The 21180-nt window shown below is 44.4% G+C and overlaps 1 protein-coding gene across 3 annotated transcripts; it reads left to right on the forward strand.

The window, feature by feature from the left end:
• The first annotated feature begins 710 nt into the window (after window positions 1-710).
• LOC118218107 (pleckstrin homology domain-containing family A member 1-like) lies at window positions 711-15338 on the forward strand. 3 transcript variants are annotated; one of them, XM_035400518.1, is made up of 13 exons: window positions 712-890; window positions 3577-4229; window positions 4918-5089; window positions 6813-6869; window positions 6965-7010; window positions 7812-7909; window positions 8102-8215; window positions 9083-9223; window positions 9540-9608; window positions 10452-10516; window positions 10839-10902; window positions 11794-11883; window positions 13398-15338. In XM_035400518.1, the coding sequence occupies exons 3-13, from the start codon at window positions 4949-4951 to the stop codon at window positions 13728-13730; spliced, it is 1218 nt and encodes a 405-aa protein (XP_035256409.1). In that variant the 5' UTR covers window positions 712-890; window positions 3577-4229; window positions 4918-4948; the 3' UTR covers window positions 13731-15338. The 3 variants fall into 3 exon arrangements, with proteins under 3 accessions (XP_035256411.1, XP_035256409.1, XP_035256408.1); XM_035400520.1 differs by lacking the exon at window positions 3577-4229 and having other exon boundaries at window positions 711-890; window positions 9086-9223; XM_035400517.1 differs by lacking the exon at window positions 3577-4229 and having other exon boundaries at window positions 713-890.
• Window positions 15339-21180: the final 5842 nt, after the last annotated feature.

A 21180-nucleotide genomic window follows, 5' to 3' on the forward strand; every position in this document is an offset into this window, starting at 1 on the left:
CAACAGATGTGTAACATGTGATAGATGACTCTTTGTTGAGAACATTTAGTATAGAGGGTTCCTTTGCATGAGCCGAATGGGCAATGGTTTCATGTGACTGTATGCTATGTAAGAGGGAACTGGAGGGCGGTTGTCAACAGTATTTCGCTTTAGTGTCAGAGGCAAATTGTACTGTTAACTTTGGACACCAGATGGCAGGACGAGTCATACACTTAATCGCAATGTACTGTCCCAGTATGTTTTCAATCAATTAAAATTGCTCCCCAAATAGTGATATAACATCTGTATCGAAGATTATGGGTTTGTTTTTTTTTTCAGAATGCTATAAATATGGTGGTCCAAAGTCACAAAAGAATGATGGTGATTCAATTTAGTACCTTTCATTGTAAAAAATAAAAATAGTTTTCTGTTATTATTTATTAATTTATTTATTTGTTTTATTTATTCAAATCAACCCTGTCTTATTCAATTCAGTGCTGAATTCACCAAATTAGCTGTCAATCAATCCTTCATTTAATGAAAATTTTCATTAAATTATAAATTATTCATTATATGATGAATAATTAAATGATTTAATTTATTATATTTTGTTATTTTCACTCTACCTGCTGAGCTATGAAACACGTAGGCTAAATAAATAGTATGTGAGCGAGTACACTAGGAATTCTGCATCAATACAGTACTACAAACCCCAGAGGGCATTGCGAATTTGCCCTGCCCGCAGCGACTTCGCCCGTGAGCCTAGCTCCACAACGCTGCACCGTTGGGATCGTTCCTTCACGGCACCAACCTTCTCAGAAGTTATCGGACATTGGGCGATGGGCTGCATAATACTTTCATGCAGGTTGCATTGACTGTTCTTTCATTTCCAGAGGGCCAGATCGCAATGAGTAAGAGTAACTGTCATCACAATCGCCGATGTTGGGTTTTGTGTCATTTGTGTGGTGTTTCGCTACTGTTCCTGTGCGTGATTGTGTCAACTTGTTGATGCCGAATGTTTGTTTGACACAGGGTGTTGCTGGCTTATCTATGGCAGTGTTTGGAGGATGTTTTGGTGTCAACATAACTATCCAGTAAACTAAACAGCTAGATACATATTAACTTGATTAGTCTGTTGACATTGCTAGGCTTAAGTTGTGTTAGCCTGCTAGCTAACTTCGTAAAATTGCCAGCTGACATTCCTTAAGAATTAAGTTAGTTAACTGAAATCACACTGGTACTAACGTTATTTAACAAGCTGTCTAGACTAGCTATAATATAGATTAACTCCGCAGCTAAGTTGCATTTTGCTTTTCGGACCTTGGCAATTGCGTTCAGTATATGCAGGTAAGGTACTACTGTGTTTTTCCTATTGACCTTAATTCACAAGTGAGACCTTATTCGCCCGTCAGTTTCTAGTAACATGAAAGCAGGTAGTCAGGGAATCATGCCCTTTCGTCACTCAAAATGTTACATATGTACGTAGCATTATCTAGCTATGCTGTAATGGAGGAACCACAGTACTACAGAGACAGTCACTCCCAGTATGTTGGACAGTCTGCCATTTTGAATCTGGATTTTTATTAATATTAGTAGTAGTAGTAGTCTTAGTATGGCTGACATGGGGAAAAATAAGTACTGTATTTTTAAAAAGCCCCGCAGTAGATCCCAGATTAGAACCCAGATTTACTGGTTAATCTTGAGTGTGTGTATGATGTATGGAAGGCAGCTGTTCTCTGGAGTAGAATTAACAGCTGGTTGAAATGTTGCCTTTGTTTGTGTTTAAGTTGGGTGCGAACTTAAGTTTGATCGCAGTGTAATTCTGTTTCAGCATGTCTTGGAAGCTCTGTGCATAGTTTGCATTATTTATTTTATGTTATTTTACTTTATTTTATTTTTAGTGACATTCATATGACATTGATGTCTGTCATATTTCAAAAGCCTTCTACTACGCCAAGGTGCTGATAAACACACATCTTTAAAAAGTAAAAAAAAAAATAGTGACACTTTAAGCAAAAGTAGATTATTTGAATCGTAAATTCATAATTTAATAATTTATATGACAAAATGCAGGCATTCAAATATTTGTGTTATTTATTTTCAGTTCTCTCTAATCTTCTGCTGCCAGTATTTTTTTAAATGTAGGCCTGAGTTCTGTAGAAGGATGCTGGGAATTGTTGAACTGCAGTTTGAGAGAAGACATTGTCTTTTTGTGCATGGACTGATGCCATATTCTGCCCATTTAGCATTGGCCTATATAGCCTATGACATGTTATTAGACTAGTATTGATTTTCCCAGAAGTGTGGATTGTACTGGAGTTTCCCCAAACGATTTTTTTTTGGCTTGAAATGCTGCTTGTGCCATTTTGTGGTTGGAAACATATTTTGCTGGACATTTATCTACAAAAATGTGATATCGTGTGGCATATGCCACTGTCAAATTGTTTTTACCCTTTAAAGTGTAATTAGGAAATGCACAACTAAGGAGACAATGCCTTTAAGACTATTTTTAACCCACTAGAGTTCCTACCGTTTATTCAGGGATCATTTAAAACGAAGTAAAAATAAAAACACTTTTGTTAATCACCTTTTATACTGTACACCATGACAGTGGGGTTATGATGGAAATATTGATTAAGCTCCTTTTTTTGCCAAGGGTGTTTATTATTATCCAAAGATTGGCCTATGTTTATTTATTGACAGAGAGTCTATATGACTCTGTATAATTCATGAACCATGTACTGTAGCCTACCAAAGGCTTTTTCCAGCCTTGATTTGATTGACAGTCTCCATTGCATTGCTGTGCTGTGGAGAGTTTATGACTGTCAGCAGCTGAGCTGTTTGTTAATGATAGATACAATCCAGTGCAGAAAAAACTGCTGAAGAATATTATCCTGTGTGTGTGTGTGTACATCAAAGAGACGTTTTTGACGTGTTTGTTTTGACGTTATAACATGTATGGCTATTGTTGCAATTAAACATTATTTTTTGAGATAATTTACCATTGATCAGTCAGATAGGGTTATGAAAAAACTAAAGAAACCAAAACTAACCAATAAAAATATTAGTGAAACGTTTCTGCATTCTGCACTGTTCTGTGTAGGTGCGAAAAGCCGTCCTCATCTGGCACAGCCTGTATCATGTTTCATCATCAAACGGTAAAGTTTGTGAAAGATGGTTAACCAGATTTAAATTACAGAAGCAGAGAGGGTGATTGAGACAGTGTACTGCCGATGTGAACTACAGAACCAGGCACACTGAGGGTAGAGCGATGGAAGGAGAGAGAGGGAGAGAGAGAGAGAAAGAGAGAGAGAGAGAGATGCACATGAACAAGAGAGAGGATGGGTTCCGTAGCCCTGTAGGGATCGAGCGATTGCTAATTAGCACAGTGGGGTTTGGCAGGTAAACTGCTGCTGGGCATTGCAGCTTTGTCCTGAATGGCCCTGTCAGAAATGCCACACTACTACTTTTAAAGACAAAAAAAAGAGGTTTTGTGCAAACCTCGGAAAATTCTGCAGGTGCTGGAGTACCTGCATGACCTGATGAGGAAAACGAGAAGCCTGTGATTTCTCATGAGGAAGTGGATACTGTCTGTAGGTCTGGAAGACCCGGGCGCCTGACGCACATCTCCGGTCACGGCGCTAAAGCCGAACGCAGCAGCCGAACGCAGCAGCCGAACGCAGCAGCCGAACGCAGCAGCCGAACGCAGCAGCCGAACGCAGGCCTTCCCTCTGATAACGGCCCCTGAAAGGAAGTGGCGCAGCGCTGGGAGACAAAGCGCCCTTTTTTCAGATCGTCGCCAGCAGAGACTGGGGAGGAGAGCGTGTGCAGAGAGCCCTGAGGAGGAGGACAGATTCAGAGAGCGTCCTTCTTCTCTCCTCCCTCTCTTTGTTCCTTTGTTTTCACTGATAGCAGAGCGCTCTTTCGTTCCTAGTGAGTGTATTGTGGCCATTGTCTGCCACCTGTATCAACGGGGGCGAGTACAAGATGGGGGTATGAGGGTTGTGAACCCAAGTGCACCAGTCTGGGGGTACGAGCTCGGGGGTGTGAACATGGGCAGTGTCCTATTGGTCTGCTTTGCTCAGGGTTTCACTGGCTGGCCACTGGACAGCCAGCACCAGTGAAAGTCGCCTCAGACTTGAACAATGAACACAGGCCCTCTGACTGTTGAGAGGCTGGCTCCGCCCCCTGCCTGCGATTGACACATATTCCCCTGCTCTCTACAGTGAGCACAGAGCTTCCTCTTAAAGGTAAAAATGTACAGATAGGTTGAGTTCAGTCCGGTACAGTGTCCATGTCCCACATTCGTGACCTGAAACTCATTGGGTTTATTCTTGTATTCATCCTGCTTTAAATAAAAGTTTAAAAAATGTTTCTTTAAATAATATTCTGTCATAAGAATTGGTAATAAAGTTAATAAAGTAAAAAAAAAAAAACATTATTTTTTTGATATGGCTCTGGATTAGATTGTTGCTAAGATAAGAGTTAACTGATGGATCATCAGTTAATAAATATGAGCGTTGCAGGAGCTCAGTGTCGAGCGACTGTGCCGTTACTGAAGTAGCTCAGTGTCGCAGTACCGTTGGAGTAGTGTTGCAACAGTGTTTAAGAGCCTGTTTATCTCAGATGTAGCCTATTCATAATGTTCTCTCTATGTTCATATGATAAAGCTCGGTCAGGCAGAGTTGACTTGTGTGGTTTGAATGATTATGGTGTGGTGGGTCTACGGCAATGGAATCGATGGTTGCCAGATAGGAGGACGTCTGGCTGCAGGGCTGCGCACATAGATTCTGAGTTTCCTCTCTCTCTGAATTTGAATTTATTTTATCTTCAATTCTATTTCCCTCCCTCGCCCCCTCTCTCTTACCTCCCTCACCCCTGCCTTCTTTCTCTCTTACCCTCTGGCTCTCTCTCACTCTCTCCCTCTCACTCCTGCAGCAGTGGAGTGATGCGATGAGCAGGCTCAGACATGCCTTACGTGGATCGGCAGAACCGTATCTGTGGCTTCCTGGACATCGAGGAGAATGAGAACAGCGGAAGGTTCCAGCGCCGATACTTCATCCTGGACACCCAGGAGGGCAGTCTGGTCTGGTACATGGACAACCCTCAGGTACGGGCACAGACACCCCCTCAGATACGGGCACACAGACACCACTCAGGTACGGGCACAGAGACACCCCTCAGGTACAGGCACAGCCATACCCTTCAGGTATGGTCACAGGGACACCCCTCAGATACGGGCACACAGACACCCTTCAGGTACAGGCACAGCCACACCCCTCAGGTACGGGCACACAGACTCCCTCTCAGGTATGGGCACAGGGACACCCCTCAGGTACGAGCACAGTCACACCCCCTCAGGTACGTGCACAGTCACACCCCTTAGATACGGGCACACAGATGCCTGACTTGGGGCTTTTTCAAGGTTTTCACTGTACAAGCAAGTAACTCCCAACGCACCTGAGACATGGTCAGATAATACAGCATGACTACAGTTCACTTTTCTCTGTGGAACTGTCTGTCTCCACATTTTCCACCTTTCAGGTTCTGAATAAGTCTGTCTTTCAGACCGCAGATTCCTCAGTGGCTTTCCCTGCTGTTGCATGCAGTTTCATCACTCTGCTTAATTCAGCTGCTTTGTGAATTCAGTTTGCATCGCTGCTTTGACTGGCTGCAGGCATCTGTAATCCGTAATATTGTTAGCACACGGCTGAGAGGTGTAGCAGCAAAGCTGCTTTGCATGTCTTGGGAACAGAGGCTTTAATTGCAGGGATTCAGACTCGTATTTGAAGTGTTGGTGATTAAAAACTGCAACAGTTTGTGTGTTTGTGTACTTTAGTGTATCATCCTGTCTCTTTGAAACACCTTTCACTGATTAAAAATGGGTTTTGGAGCTGAAAGTTTCTGTTGCCATGGTGCAAGGAGCATGGTGTAGTTTTTATTGCTGTAGAATCCACACCCACCCACCCACATCTGCCTGAAACACTGCCCCTGGGGGAACATGTACAGAAACGGTTCTGAGTTATATCACTGAACCCCTTCCAGCAGTGTCATTCAAGAAAAGAGCATTTTGAGTTTTTTATGCTTTTGCTGCTTTATGCTACCATTTCTTTTATTTTTCAGTTCCGTATTACTGGCACCAACTCCTCATTGACTTGTGCCTGTGCTTGTGTGGAGGGACTTGACGTGGTCCCTATAACCAGGTTTAAAGAGTGGTTATTTATGAGGAATACTCGTTTTTCCTCTTCTGTTGAGCTCAGAGAATGGTCTTCTTTCTCCCCCTTCAGGCACTTGTATGTGTGTAGCTCCTCCCACAGGAGCAAGCAGCGAATGGTATTTCGTCGTGGCTTGGTGTGAAGGGAACGCGCGGAGACGGGGCATTCCAGTGGCATTTAGGGCTTTGAATTACTCACAAAACTTCTTTCCATGTATCGAGAGACACGTTGAAACTTTTATGGAGTCTGGTATGAACATCTAAATACGCAAGAAAAACTGCCGCTGACATATTGTGCCTACAAACAACAGAAGCGTGAAAATGTGAGGAGGTTTAATCTCTGGATAACTTGCATTTGGGCCGTTTTCTATTGGGCGCTGAAAACCATTAGCGTTACTTCCTCCATACTTAAATAAAATAAATTGAGTTTAAGAGACTTTTGGTCCTTTTGCTCACGGTAGACTGTAGTCTTATAAACAGAAAAGCTATTGCCTTTGTGCTTCATCCCATTTTAAAGAATGTGTTTTGCCTGAGAAAAGCCAGGGGAAGTCCCTGGTGTGGAAATGCAGGGGAGATGAGCTGTTTCAATGCTTCCCATCTGCTCTGTCTGTGCCCACAGAACCTGCCGCTGGGCATGGAGCCGGTCGGCTCGCTCAAGCTGGCCTACGTCTCTAAGGTCAGTGGGCCACGCACCGCACACCCCAACGCTGGGCCAGGGGAGAGCGCACGTGTGCAATCGCGGGTACTCACGCTGTCTCTCCGCCCCTGCAGGTCAGCGACGCCACCAAACTGCGGCCCAAGGCGGAGTTCTGCTTTGGTAAGAGTCTGGGGGAACCCCGCCTTCTCACTTCCTGCCAGTCTTGTTCTGCTCCAACGCATTTATTACGAAACTTCTGGCAGGGAAAACAAAAAAAAAATATGTGTGTCTTGGTGTGTGTCTTTTGTGACTCTGTATGTATGTGTGTGTGTGTGTGTGTCTGTCTGTGTCTGTCCGTGTGTGTGTATGTGTGTGCCCATGTCTGTCCGTGTGTGTGTATGTGTGTGCCCGTGTCTGTCCGTGTGTGTGTATGTGTGTGCCCATGTCTGTCCGTGTGTGTGTATGTGTGTGCCCGTGTCTGTCCGTGTGTGTGTATGTGTGTGCCCGTGTCTGTCCGTGTATGTGTATGTGTGTGCCCGTGTCTGTCTGTGTGTGTGTGTGTGTGTGTGTATATGTGTGAACACTGATGTGATGTACAGAGAACCCGCAGGCTACACAGTGGCACAACCTGCACCCAGCCCACCCAAAAGCTGCTCTCATGGCGTAGCTGGTACATCACTGCCAGTTTAGCATTCACAAAACAAAATATGGCCTTGAGGCCTTCATGGTTATCAGATATCAGTACAAGCACAGAATACACTACTGCTTGAGTCACTGCAGGCCATTTCTGTCCTCATAGGTCCTGTGTGACCACTTCCTGTTTAACACCGCCCCTGTATGGCTACTTCCTGTCCAACACAGCCCTTGTATGACTAATTCCTGTCTAACACTGCCCCTGTATGGCCATTTCCCTCCCTTCCTCTCTCTCTGTCTCCTTCCCTCCCTGTCTCCCTCCATCTCTCTCTCATTCTTGCACTGCAGTCATTAATGTTGGGATGAGGAAGTTTTTCCTGCAGGCCAATGACCAGCAGGACCTGGTGGAGTGGGTAGACGTTCTCAATAACGCCACAAAGATCACAGTGAGTCCCCGGTCTGCGTGACGATCTCAGTGATGATTTCTGTGACAATCTCTATGAAAGTATCAGTGATGATCTCAGTAATAATATCATAATAATACTCATAATAATAATATCAGTGATGATTTATCTCTGATGACTGATACATTCAGCTCCAACGCTGGCAGTTCTGCAGTTATTCTTTTTTGGCGGCAGGTGCCAAAATCTTGCGATGTCCCACGAGCTGCCGAGAACATCGCAGGTACAAAGAAGCAGGCCTCCTACAAGACGGAGATTGTTGCTGGAGTACCCCTTATCACCATGACGCAGGTTAGGATTCTACCCAATCACACACATCACGGTTATTTTATGTTTCAGGCAGATTCCTTGTTTGGTTTTCTTTAATTGAGCTAATTGCATGTGCTGGGTAGTAATGAATGCACACCCAGGTTTAGTAATGTTTTGGCTTTCTAAAAGTAATCAAAGAAAAGGATCAGTTTCTTCCACTGTATATTTTATTTTGTATTTTTATCATGAGCAATGTCTCAACATTGCATAATGCAGGCATGTTGTGGTGATACATTGGTGCCGGTGCTAAGAAATTGGGAGAGCTGAAAATTTGTGTGGGCAGAAGAATTGTGGTTAGGAGACACAATGTGACCATCACATCTATGACTGGAGGAGTCTAAATGGGTTCCTGTGGGATGTCACGTCTATGGTAAATGGGTTTTGGTGGGCCAGAATGTGTATGACACGAGACAATGTGACCGTCCTGTTCATGATAAATGGGTTCTAGTGGGCCATTATGTCTATAGTAAATGGGTTGTGGAGGGCCAGGTTGAATTTGACAGCATGACCGTCCCATCTATGGTAATAATTGGTTCTGGTGGTCTGTCCGTTCTATGGTAAATGGGTTCTGGTAGGCCATCCCATCTGTGGTAAATGAGTTCTGGTGGGCTGTCCCTTCTATGGTAAATGGGTTCTGGTAGGCCATCCCATCTGTGGTAAATGGGTTTTGGTGGGCTGTCCCTTCTATAGTAAATGGGTTCTGGTGGGCCGCCCCGTCTGTGGTAAATGGGTTCTGGTGGGCTGTCCCTTCTATGGTAAATGCAGCCTGGAGGACCAGATTGGGTTTGACACACGAGGAGATTGCGTTCCCTAGTTGAGGCCCCTCCCTCTGTGCCCTGGTGTCTGCAGCAGGAAGGGTCCGACGGGCAGAACGAGGGCAGCCGAGAGGAGGCGAAGAGGGCCTACAGCCAGCTGCCCTACTTCCTGAGGAGAACCTCGCAGGACCAGACGGCCATCAAGTCCGGCTTCTGCGTCAAGCAGGGCGCCGTGGTGAGTGTCTGCAGCCAATCTGCATGAGTTCTCAGCAGCACTGTCTACAAACACTTTTCGAAGGGCGATTTCCAGAGAAAAATTCATTTCTGTTGATGGGAGAAAATTTTTTTAAATATTAAAGGCAATGGGAGCTGTTTTGGCAGATGGCAGATTTGCTTATGTAGATGCTGAACAGGCACCTTTAAAGCTGTTCTCTCTGAGACCTGAGAGACTTCTAGTGTTCGATACATCACGGGTGTGTGTGTTGTGCTTATTGTGTGATTCTGAAAATATTTTGTGATTTTTGGCCTCCTACATTTTTCTGTTTTATCAGAGGAAGAACTGGAAGCGAAGATATTTCCTGTTGGAGGAAAACTCTTTGAGCTATTTCAGATCAGACATGGTAAGCCAATACAGAACCAGCACCAGACATAGCTACTTAAACCGAGAAAATCCCTCACTTAATTAACATTTTTCATTGTTTTATGGGCCCCTAAAGGGCTGAAACAACATTATGGATTTAACGATGGACATCTTCGAAAAGTCGGGTGTGATTTTTGAAAAGTCCGTTTTTAATTTTGGATCTGCTTATGTGGAGAGAAAAAAAAGTTGAAATATTGACTGATACTTTACCTGGTTGGCTGAACAAAAGATTGAGATTTCTAAGTCAGAGGATGGAGTGTAACCAAGGACAAGAGACACTTTCAGACTGCTGGCCAAAGCAAGAATTATTATGACTGAATACAATTACTAATGATGAATGGAACAACTGATAAGTTCTGAAGGGATTTGGTGCTTTGATGAGGTATCTGTTCCCTGGGGAGAATGGGTTGTAATGAGTTCTCATATCATTTGGAGATGAATTGGTCTGTTTTTTTTTCCATTTAGCTGCTCGATATGACATTTCAGACTGAAGCTGATCTGAGCCCATATCGTTGTGTCCTTCAGTTTGGCCCTCAGTGTGAGCTGGCTCAGTAAATACCCAGCTGTATGAATGAGCAGCGGGAATGTCAGATATGTGAATGTGCCTTTATACGAGTGTCTGCTAAACAAATACATGTTGAGGTGTTCAGTTTAATTTGTTCGTGTGCTGAACAGGGACATATAATGTGAGGGGCATGGGAATGACCTTTTTAGAGCAGCACCTGCAATTAAGGTGCGTTCAGGTTTATTTAATTACAGAGAATGAATTCTCTCTCTCGCTCTCTCTCTCTCCCTCCCTCCCTCACCCCCCTCTCTCTCTTAGGATAAGGACCCATTGCGAATAATCCCACTGAAAGAAGTTCATAAAGTTCAGGAGTGCAAACAAAGGTAAGCCTGAGAGGCAGGCATCATCATCACACACGCACAGGCACACGCACACACGCACACAGGCACACACACGCACATACACAGGCACAAACACACTCACACACTCTTACACACATGCACACGCACACTCACACACATTAACACACAGACACACGCACTCACACACATGCACACACACACACACACACTCACACACAGACTGAGTGCAGTCGTTGCTGTTGGACTCGAATGAAAAGTGTGCTGATTTAATCCTGTGAGTCTCGGGGGGGCTCTGTATGACCCCCAAGCTCTGTTTAAACACACGTGTTCTCTGTCCCCACAGTGACCTCATGATGAGAGATAATCTTTTTGAAGTTGTCACTGCAAACAGGACCTTTTATATTCAGGTGAGAACTGAGACTGTGAATCTCTGCTCTATCTAACACAGGCATTGTGAATCCCTGCTCTCTAACACAGGCACTGTGAATCCCTGCTCTATCTAACACAGGCACTGTGAATCTCTGCTCTATCTAACACAGGCACTGTGAATCCCTGCTCTATCTAACACAGGCACTGTGAATCTCTGCTCTATCTAACACAGGCACTGTGAATCTCTGCTCTATCTAACACAGGCACTGTGAAATTCTGCCCTGTCTAACACAGGCATTGTGAATCCCTGCTCTCTATTGCCTTTTTCATATAATGTGAGGATCATGGCAGTGAACTTTCTAGGGCAGCACCTACAATTAAAAATGTGTTAAATTCTCCCTCCCTGTCCCTCTCTCACTCCCTCCCTCCCTCTCTGTCCCTCTCCCCTCTCCCCCTTCCCCCTCTCTCACACCTCCCTCCCTCCCTGTCCATCTCCCCTCTCCCACTTCCCCCTCTCTCACTCCCTCCCTCCCTCCCTCCCTGTCCCTCTCCCCTCTCCCCTCTCCCCCTTCCCCCTCTGTCACACCTCCCTCCCTCCCTGTCGTTTTCCCCTCTCCCCCTTCCCCCTCTCTCACACCTCCCTCCCTCCCTGTCCCTCTCCCCTCTCCCACTTCCCCCTCTCTCACTCCCTCCCTCCCTCCCTCCCTGTCCCTCTCCCCTCTCCCCTCTCCCCCTTCCCCCTCTCTCACACCTCCCTCCCTCCCTGTCGTTTTCCCCTCTCCCCCTTCCCCCTCTCTCACACCTCCCTCCCTCCCTGTCCCTCTCCCCTCTCCCACTTCCCCCTCTCTCACTCCCTCCCTCCCTCCCTCCCTGTCCCTCTCCCCTCTCCCCTCTCCCCCTTCCCCCTCTCTCCCCCTCCCTCCCTCCAGGCGGACAGTCCAGAGGAGATGCACAGCTGGATAAAGGCCGTCTCAGGCGCCATCGTGGCACAGCGTGGACCAGGCCGAGCTGCAGCCTCCGTAGGTTATCACGGTGCCCTGTGGCACAGGGCGCACACTCAGGCATGGGTCGGGTCACCCCACCCCCCTTATGTCTCCTGCACGTGTTCTCTTTGAGCTCTCAGTCCAGGACACGTTCTCGCTGCGTCACGCCAGAGGCCGTCAGAACCCTGAGAACCTGGCGTGCTGGTTCAGGCAGTGGCATTCTGCCGTAATTGGCTCCGACGGGGAAGCGGATTGGTCTCGGAAACGCGGGGAGAGAGCACACGCACCTGGGTTGTACTAACAAATCAGCCCCGGTGCTTAAAGGTGTGTTTCTCAACACAGTTTGGGGCCGAGACCAGGAGCACACACACAGAGAGCGCATCCGGTTTTGAGTTTTGTTTGTCAGAGCACTGCAAGACGTGGAAAGAAAAGCCACTGAAAATATTCCGGAAAAATATATAGCGTTGCTTATTTTTTTTACTTTTAAAACTTTTAAATCCCGTGATCCGCACTGATTCAGGTTAGTGCCGTGTTTTTATTAGCGATATTCTACATCAAATATTTTTTAAAAACTATTAAAGCTAAAGAAAGTGCTCAAAGATCTCTTATGAATTTGATCATGTCACCCGGTGCTGTTGTTGCAGATTTGTAGTCCCAGAAGCTGTTGGGCCTGTGTATGTAGAAGCATTCGTACAGTAGTGGTGAATGTAGCACATACTTGAGGCTTCCAGGTCAAAGCAGATACACATTCACATTCGCAGCGATAGCATGGAGTCCAAGAGCCTCCTACTTCCTAATACAGGCCCACAATTACAGCTTCCCTTTTCTCTTAATCTGTAAAACCCTCCTTTCTCTTGTCACTGCCCCGCCCACAGCCTGAAACGCCAGCCTTCCCCAGTTTCAGTGCCCGCCCCCAAAGCAACCCACCCCGGTCCCCTGGAGGCTGTCCCATCGATCTGACCCCTGTGCGTGTCTGTCTGCCGTCCTTTCCCCTCTCCTGTTTCGTTGAACTTTTAGCACTTTTCAGTTCCTCTCCATGTGCTGTAAAAGAGGCCACAGTTCTATCCGTCAAATTACCATTTAGTTCCCTAATCTTTAGGTAGAGCTATGATCATGTCGAAATGAGTTGCAGCTGAAATAGTGGGAAACGCACAACACTTGCGCAATGTATTACAAAAACGCTTTGTTCAGATTTTTAATGGCAGTGACCATCCTCTATTTACACCAGTTTGGCTGTGGCCTTAGGTGAGGCCCTAAGACTCCTAACATGGACCCACAGGCGGTATGTAAGCATGTAAAAGAAGAAAGGGAGAAGAAAGAAGAAAGGGTTTCTCTAAGCCCAGCTGTTTGGTGTAGTGTGTTTGGAAGGAAGCTCAGAGCAGGGATCTCTCTCCAGCTCTGAAGGAATGCGTTGACACCCGTTTCTCTTGTAGTAGAGGGTTTATTCAGCATCGGCTGCTTTGCAGGAGACTGACAGTGAACTACTGATTGTTGAAAAGTGTGAGCCTGACTGACTGTGTGTCTGTGCCCCCCCCCCCCCCCCTTTTTAGGAGCAGAGCGACCGTTCCTCCTCTTCCATGTTCTACCGCAGAGACCCGTCAGCATCTACAGTACCACCCTACCCACAATTCCCTGTTCTTCAGCCCCCTATCAACCCGCCACCTTACAGTGCCCGCCCGCAGCCTGAGCTGGGACAGCAAGTTGTTCCTCAGCCTCCTGCCCCGCTCCAGCCACGCCCGCGCCCACCTGTGGCTTCAGGAGACCAGGCTTTCCAAGTGAGTGAAGAGTCACCTTGGAGACGGCGCAGCAACTACGTGGAAGGTCCCTCTGTGCCGCCCCCCCTCGACCTGGACGACACAGACCTGCTCATCAGCGAAGTGTGAGGCCCCCGTCTGGCCCCCCACGTCTCTGTCTGGGGAACCCCCTGCCCCTCCCACAAACTCCACCCCCACCCCTGAATGACAGGTGGAGAACTGAGCTGGATGCTGTGTTCGGTGTCTATTAAACAGGGTGAAGAAAGTTTACAGTTAATGCCAGAGAAAGTTTCGCATCTCTTTCAAAGCCCATCTGCAGTCTCACTATGAGCGTACGGTACGCTGCCAGTCCTTCACTGACACTCAGAGACCAGCAGGGGGCACCAGGAGGCTAACAGGGTTCCCACAGACATTGTGAAAGGGGAGACACTGCCAGTGTCCTTTGTGAATTTCATTTTTGTCCTTCTTTTGTATTTATTTCTTGTCAGTGGACTGCAGCTCCATGTCTCTTTACACCCAGATTTCCTTTAGCGTACCTCCTCTACATTCATTTGGTTTTTAATGTGGCTGTCAGCTCGGCTTCATTTTTACAGAAAATCGTGCAGATAAATGTGTTTATTAATTAACGGGCTCTCTGTGGATACATTGTCCCTGCACATCGTAATATGCACAGAAAAGTCATGGTTATTTTATATTTTAAAATTATATTGTGTAATTTGGGAAAATGGAAATGACGTGTTATGAAGGGCAAGCTAATTTTCCCAGATCAGATCAATCCCAGACGCAGGTACTGAAACAGGTGTGTCAGTTACAGGTACTGAAACAGGTGTGTCAGTTACATGTATTCAAACAGGTGTGTCAGACACAGGTACTCAAACAGGTACTGCAGTAATTAATCTTTTCTCTGATTACTTACGTTACTTTTCTCATTATTTTTAATGCTTTCCCTTCATACCGAGTATGTATAACAGTGTGCTGATGTAGTATTTTCACGTGACACGTCCCCAAACTCTGGGGAACTGTAATTTTAACCGTTTTTATAATTATTCTCTGAGGATTTTCTTATTTGATGTTCAGAGCAGCCGCCGCCGCAGCAGGTGGAGTCGTTCTTGCCGCTGTCCTGCTCAGAGGATTTGGGCTGTTTGAGCAGGCCTTTCTGTCCTACTGTGAGATCCCAGCTTCTCCAGACCTGACGCCGTTTACCAAACCTCAAAGTTTTGTTCTGCTTGTGTTTGCCACAATCTCCTCCTCACTGTGAGTGTCAGATTCTGTGGTTGTCAAAACAGGTTTGATTGACGTGAAGGCACGCTTCTGGGAGGCTGGTTCATCCTGTGGGGTTGGAAACCTGTTTTCAAATTGTGTTGCATGTGTGTGTACCTGCAGGTAGGAGGAAAACGTTTTTTTATATGTCCACCCTGACCTTTTGTATCGGATTACCTTGTGAGCACATATTCTTTTGTATATCTGTACTGTTTTGCTAGTCTACTAGAGATATTCCTGTCCTGCATTGCCAAATAGTTCAGGCAGTCTTCGGGTTTTCTTCACTGGTGTCAGGAAACTTAGGACGCCCTGAAATCTGTGCCGAAAACATTTTAGCAGTATAGCTGTGAAGTGCCCGCACTATTTTTACACAAAAACAACCTCTTTTGGTCCTGTATTTTTACTGTGTACCATGTTCCTTATTTATTATGTGAAGTTTGGAAAAAGGAAATAAACAAATAAAGAACTAACTGTTTATCCACTGTCTCAGATAACTGAGTGAAAAAAAGTAATGTGGTTTCATTCTTAATTCACGCCACAGGAATGTATCTGGAATCCTTGGTTCAAACTCACACCTGTTGCCTGTGAGTGAAGTTCATCCATGTGGGCCGGATCAATCAAACTTGCTTCAGAAGCTAATGGGTTTGTGCAGCCTGATCGGTTCATCTTACTTTGGAAGCTGAAGAAACATTATTACCTCCTTTGTATATTTGATTTGACTCCTTAAATACAGCATGCAGAGTCAAATTCATTGGAATTTCCATGGGATTTCGTCCACAGTCATTATATCAGAGATGATGATGTTGCCTTCCTCCTCAGGCGGTATCCGGTGATACTCTCATCTCGGCAAGGCTTTTAACAGCACTCTGATGTACTGTGCAGGTAATAGCAGGGACTGTTACAAAACAAATGGCTATTTTGAGGTTTCGAATTTGATTTTATCAGTCCGTGCTGCTTGAAGTCGGCTGTGCTGCTTGCGTCCTTCGTGGAGTCTTCAAAAATGTCAAACGCTGGTCCTCCTGATGATCTATTATTTCAGTTTCATTAAATTGGAACAAGTTTGTACACCCTTTTTGGTAGAGCCCATTATGTATATTGTAATCAAAATGTACCTATTTGTCAGTGCTCATGTAAGCAGTGTTCTTCATCATAATTCTACTTTGTGTTTACCGGAAAACTGTATCCTTTTAAGAATGGCTATACTGCCCTCTGCTGGTGTATGTGTTGCAGAGCAGTGTGACTTCATGTTCTGCACATTAAATGAGTGGCTACAGCTTAATAATGTGCTGCATTTGACGGCACATCTCCTCACCCACGCTTGAAACTAAGAGCTGTCGTAAGCATATCAGCATTATCCAGGTGAGAGCCCAGCAAAAATAAAATCCCTTTTAATACTTGTATCGTTTCTTGTTAACAGCTTCAGAATGAGGCTTTGTGTGTGTGTGTCTGTGTGTGTGTGCGTCAGGGGTTGCGTGATTGCATTTTTTAGCGTGTGCTGGGGAAGGGGTGTATGTGTCTCTTGGGGGGTCAGGCCTGGTGTTCCCCAGTTTTCTTATCTGTATAAGGTGCTTGAAAAATAACATGGAATTTTATTAGAATTGATAAACCATCGAACTTGAGAAGAAACTGGCCTAGTACTGCCCTGTCTTTCTGACCTTATCTTTGGGGCGGGGTAGGGGGAATAGGAGGTAAATAAACAGTGATTACGTGAGGCATTGGTTACATGGGCTAATAATTTAACCCAGCTGCACCATACGTACACTATATTCACGGAAACATTGGGAGATGCAATATCTCACAGCCTGTCAACCTGTTGCATAATTTCTCTTTCTTTATTTTCCTGGGCAGGTCCAGCTTTACTCAGTGCCAGCAAGGACCAATAAAATAACCAATTAGGACATGGAGTTACACAATGCTGAACAGATCAAGTCACACATAATTGGATGACACATTCGATTAAGTCATAATTCCCTGTTGCCTACGATATGCACTTGGAATTGTACCAGTAACACCCTTGAATTTGCTGGGTGATGGGGTGCTGTGTGTTTGGCTATTCACTTGTATGTTGACTTTGAAAATCTTGCTTTAATTACATGATATTGTAATGCTCACTTCATAAAGTCCATGTGTGACCTATACTGCCTTCCCCAGTTATGTAATGCAGGTCTCTGGCTTGGCTGTGGACATGGGCCCCATGCAAACTTATTTTACTACAAACCCAACCCTTACAAAAAGGCAATAAGGAATACATAAGGCAGTAAGGAATATGTATTTTTAATATACCACACATATAATCTACAGTCTTTTCTTTGCATTTTAATTTAGTTATGTGCTTCAATAATTTTATATTTTTGTGGAAAAATATGAAATGAATGTCATGATACAAGCAGAACATTGTATATCTGAATTTAAATTTGAAATGTATTCTTTAAATTTTCTAATATTTGAACATATTTTGGATAACATTTCATAACATATATTATGTACACCCTTTTATGTTGCTGTTGTTGCATACACAAATAATTTACCAGAACCAGAGTACTGTTTGCAAGCAGCATTTTTGTGTGTGGACTGAAAATGTGAATTTTAATAAGGCTAGTGCATGTGTAGTCATAGGGAGATCCAGCGAGTCACATTTATTAATGGATTACGGACTCTCTTTATTCATGCTGATGAATAAATTCCATGCTCTCCTGAACACAGAGCAATCCCGCATCAGCACTGTGAGGCTGTGAATGCCTACTCAGTTTGAATCTGCACCTATCTCTTCCATCCAGTCAGCTTGTTAAAAACCCTGTGCAATCACGCTTTTCTTGCATTTGAAGTGTTTTTTAAGCCGCAAGCAGAACATGCATCTCTTTTGAGATTTATAAACAGGATAAAATTATAATAAAATGTTATTGAAAACACAAGCACTGGAGATCAGGACACTGTGTTTCTGTCTGGTCTAGATATTCACTTCAAAGTCATTTTTCATTTATTTGGGTTGTATGTATTTTGATTACACTGGCTCTTTTTGAAAAGTCTCTAAACTGGGGCTACAGCCAGTCTTAGTGAAGAAAACCACTTTATTAAGGTGATTCATTTATTGTTAAAAACCAGTTGTAATTGGATTACCAGACCATTTACAACATAAATATAGGTTTAGGAAATTATTTATTTATTTATTTATTTAATTGTTGTATACAGACTATACATTTCCACACACACACACACACACACACACACAAAGAAAAAATAATCAGTGGCTTCTAAATGAGGATGTCACTCAATTTAGAGAACTGTGCTCTGTTTTATAAGTATTTATAAGTGTTGAAGCCCAGAAAAGTTGTCATATTTAATTTTCGGGAAAAATCTAAATTATTTTGTCATTCTGACTGTGGATTCTCCACAATTACAAAGCACATCACTGTTGAAAGCCTTGCCTCTCGGTTTGGTATAAAAGGAGTAATGGTTGTATTATGTCCTGTATTGGATTGGAAAGGCTGTGAGGTATTTCAGGATAATTGAACAGGCTCTCATTAACTGCCAATACGAGTAATGGCTGCCTTTGGGCTGAGGGGATAATAGCGTTGCTTCCATGCCAATGTGTGGGTACAACTGTGCTCCCAACTGAGGTAATGCACGGTCAGAGACTGCAAGATCAAACCCACGGGGAGTTTCACCCACTCAGTCAGCACAGGGTAGGCATTTAGTATTGCACAAGCTTCAAGTGAAAACACAAGCAGCCTGTTGCACATTTATCTCAGCGAAGACCCCTGTTTTCACCAGATGTAACTGATGTACGGTTGGCCGATTGCAACGGGCCTGACAGGCGAACTTAGCTGCATGTGAAGCTAAGGGGACAAAGGAGGAGGAGCCTGCATGCAAGTTCAGGCAGTGCAGTACAATGGCTGTGGGACAAGGCTTTAACCTCAGAGGTTGCAGGTTCAGTTCGCAAGTGGAGCACCGCTATTGTACCCTTCAGCTGGATACTTAACTAAAATGCTTCAGCAAATATCCAGCTGTGTATGTATACAACTAGATAAGCCATACCAGTAGCTAAAAGCCTACATGCAGCTGTTATGAATATGTTAGCCAATTACATATCTTCACGTGACGTGACAGAGTGATTGAAGCCTGTGTGGCTAAGTGCTGTTAGCACAACATGTCTACCAACATGTATTCGAAAACAGCTTTTATGGACCGCAGCTGGTTTATTATTGTTTTAGAAGAAGAACAGACTCGCACAATTTGGAGCAAAGAGGTTGTCCACCATCATGTTATTTCCCAAGGCTTGCAATAAAATAAACTGAAACCATTTGACATGTTGGCTTGCTTTTCTGGCGTCATTCAGTGGGAGTTTGGCCAGTAAATGCAGAACACAAAATATCTGATCAGGCTCAAGCCTCTCTAATTATTAGTTAGCATAATGACCCTCACTAAAACATGACAAAAAACAGCACTTTGTAATATTGTGCCATCTGGCAATATACTAAAATGAGGTGTATAGCATCATAATTAATGTTTTGGGAATTAGAGGGATTCATGCCATAAGTGTTTGTGTTTTTCCATCGGATAAAACAATATTTAATTACATTAGGTTCACTGTTTCCAAACAAGAACCAAACGCATGGGGAGGTAAGAACCTCTGATGAGTAAAGATTTTGTCTTTTTTTATTTAAAACATCCCACTTTGACCTTCCTGCCTTTGCAGATGTCAATTCTAAAACGTTAACTCAACGTCTATTATTTACTTTTCCTTTATTCACTTCCCTTCTCTCTATAATGACACTCACTCATTTTTCCAGAATAAACAAAACTTAAAGCACACAGGACACAGTCTAACCGTTTCGTTTAGGGTGCTATAATTCGTCCCGTGTGTTGCGGTCGGCACTGAACTGCAGCTCCCGGCGAAAGGCTGTTTGAGGATGACTGACACAGGCGTTCAGGAGGAGTGACTCATGGTGCCAGGGCGCTGTTTTTCAGAAATTCCATTCTGCCTGATATCACTGCAGCCTGCACTGCCTTCTGGCCAAAACAATGACGGGGACCTCAAAAAGGGAGGCCAGCTCTGGAGACGTGGGGAACAGTGTGATTAAGAGTGAGCTGCGTCCTTAAACAACGCCTTTGTGTTGGCGCTTACTTTGGGTACAGACTGGCTCATGGTGCACAACTGCACACTACAGAAACTCCTCATTTCACTGCTGCCTAGACACTGATGCATGCAATATTTTTTTTAAATGCCAGCCGTCTGTTTTATCAGCTAAATAATGCCTGTTTGTTTGGGTGACTTTAACAGAATCTTATGATTTGTATCGCTGCAGGATCCCATTGTATCATATGCCAGCACCACACCCTGTAATTGACTAAAATACTTCCCCTGGACTTGGATAAGCTAGTACTTGACAGTGTGTGTCTGGTGATAACTGCAGCACAAACTCTACATATACAGAAAGGCATAATCAAGCTTCTTTGTTTGACTACAAGTGGAATATTCCACGCTGCTGTGCTGTACACAGAGGCTATGCTGGGATTGTGTAAAGATTGTGTAGATATTGTGTTGGGAGTGTATAGTGATTGTGTAGGGACTGTGCAGCAGTTGTATATGGACTGTGCAATAGATTATGTAGGGCCCATGAAGAGGTTGTGTAACGGTAGCATAAAGACAGTATAGGACTGGGCAGAGATAGTGTAGGGATTGTGTAAAGAATATGTAAGAACTGTGTAAGGATTGCTCAATGACTGGGTAGGGATTTTGCGGGAAGATAAATCCTCCAGAGGTTGTGCCTCATTACACAAGCCCCAAATTAGTGGAGTCATTTATGAGCAAAAGCATGACAACTCAGTTTAATTAACTACGTCCTTTTCAATCCAAGACAATTTCCAGGTATGTAGTTGTCAATTTGATGAACTGGCCCACCTTGCTTCCAAAATAACATCGCACTGAAGGTTGTCAGAATGTGCCAGACAGAAAGATTTATTACAATCTTTTATGCATTTCATTAATTTCTGCAAGCTAAAAGAATGGTAGTCATGCTAAAAGAATGAGTATTTAGCAGTGAAGTGAACAAAGTCCATGTTCTTTAGTGTGCCAGAGGTTCTGTGGGCTCCCCTGCAGCCACAGATTCAATTTATTCTCCAACATGAGTCACGGTGACACAGCCTGCGATCCTAAAGCTGCAGGACCTGAGGGTGCTGCGACTCGCTGTGCAATCGGACTGTATGAAGCCAGCACTGGGTCATCCGTTGGCAGAAGAAAGGCTTGTGCACTGTACCCCCAAGATTCTACTAATGAATCACATTGGCCAGATTCAAGATGAGAGGCACACTGCAAAGA

This window comes from Anguilla anguilla, chromosome 18, assembly GCF_013347855.1.
Source record: "Anguilla anguilla isolate fAngAng1 chromosome 18, fAngAng1.pri, whole genome shotgun sequence".
In the NCBI taxonomy this organism is placed as follows: Eukaryota; Metazoa; Chordata; class Actinopteri; order Anguilliformes; family Anguillidae; genus Anguilla; species Anguilla anguilla.

Coding starts and splice junctions, on each gene's coding strand:
- LOC118218107 (XM_035400518.1), top strand. CDS start 4,949: ATGCCTTACGTGGATCGGCAGAACCGTATCTGTGGCTTCCTGGACATC. Junction 10,903..11,793: donor ACAGGACCTTTTATATTCAG/GTGAGAACTGAG, acceptor CCCTCCCTCCAG/GCGGACAGTCCAGAGGAGAT. Junction 11,884..13,397: donor CAGGCCGAGCTGCAGCCTCC/GTAGGTTATCAC, acceptor CCCCCTTTTTAG/GAGCAGAGCGACCGTTCCTC.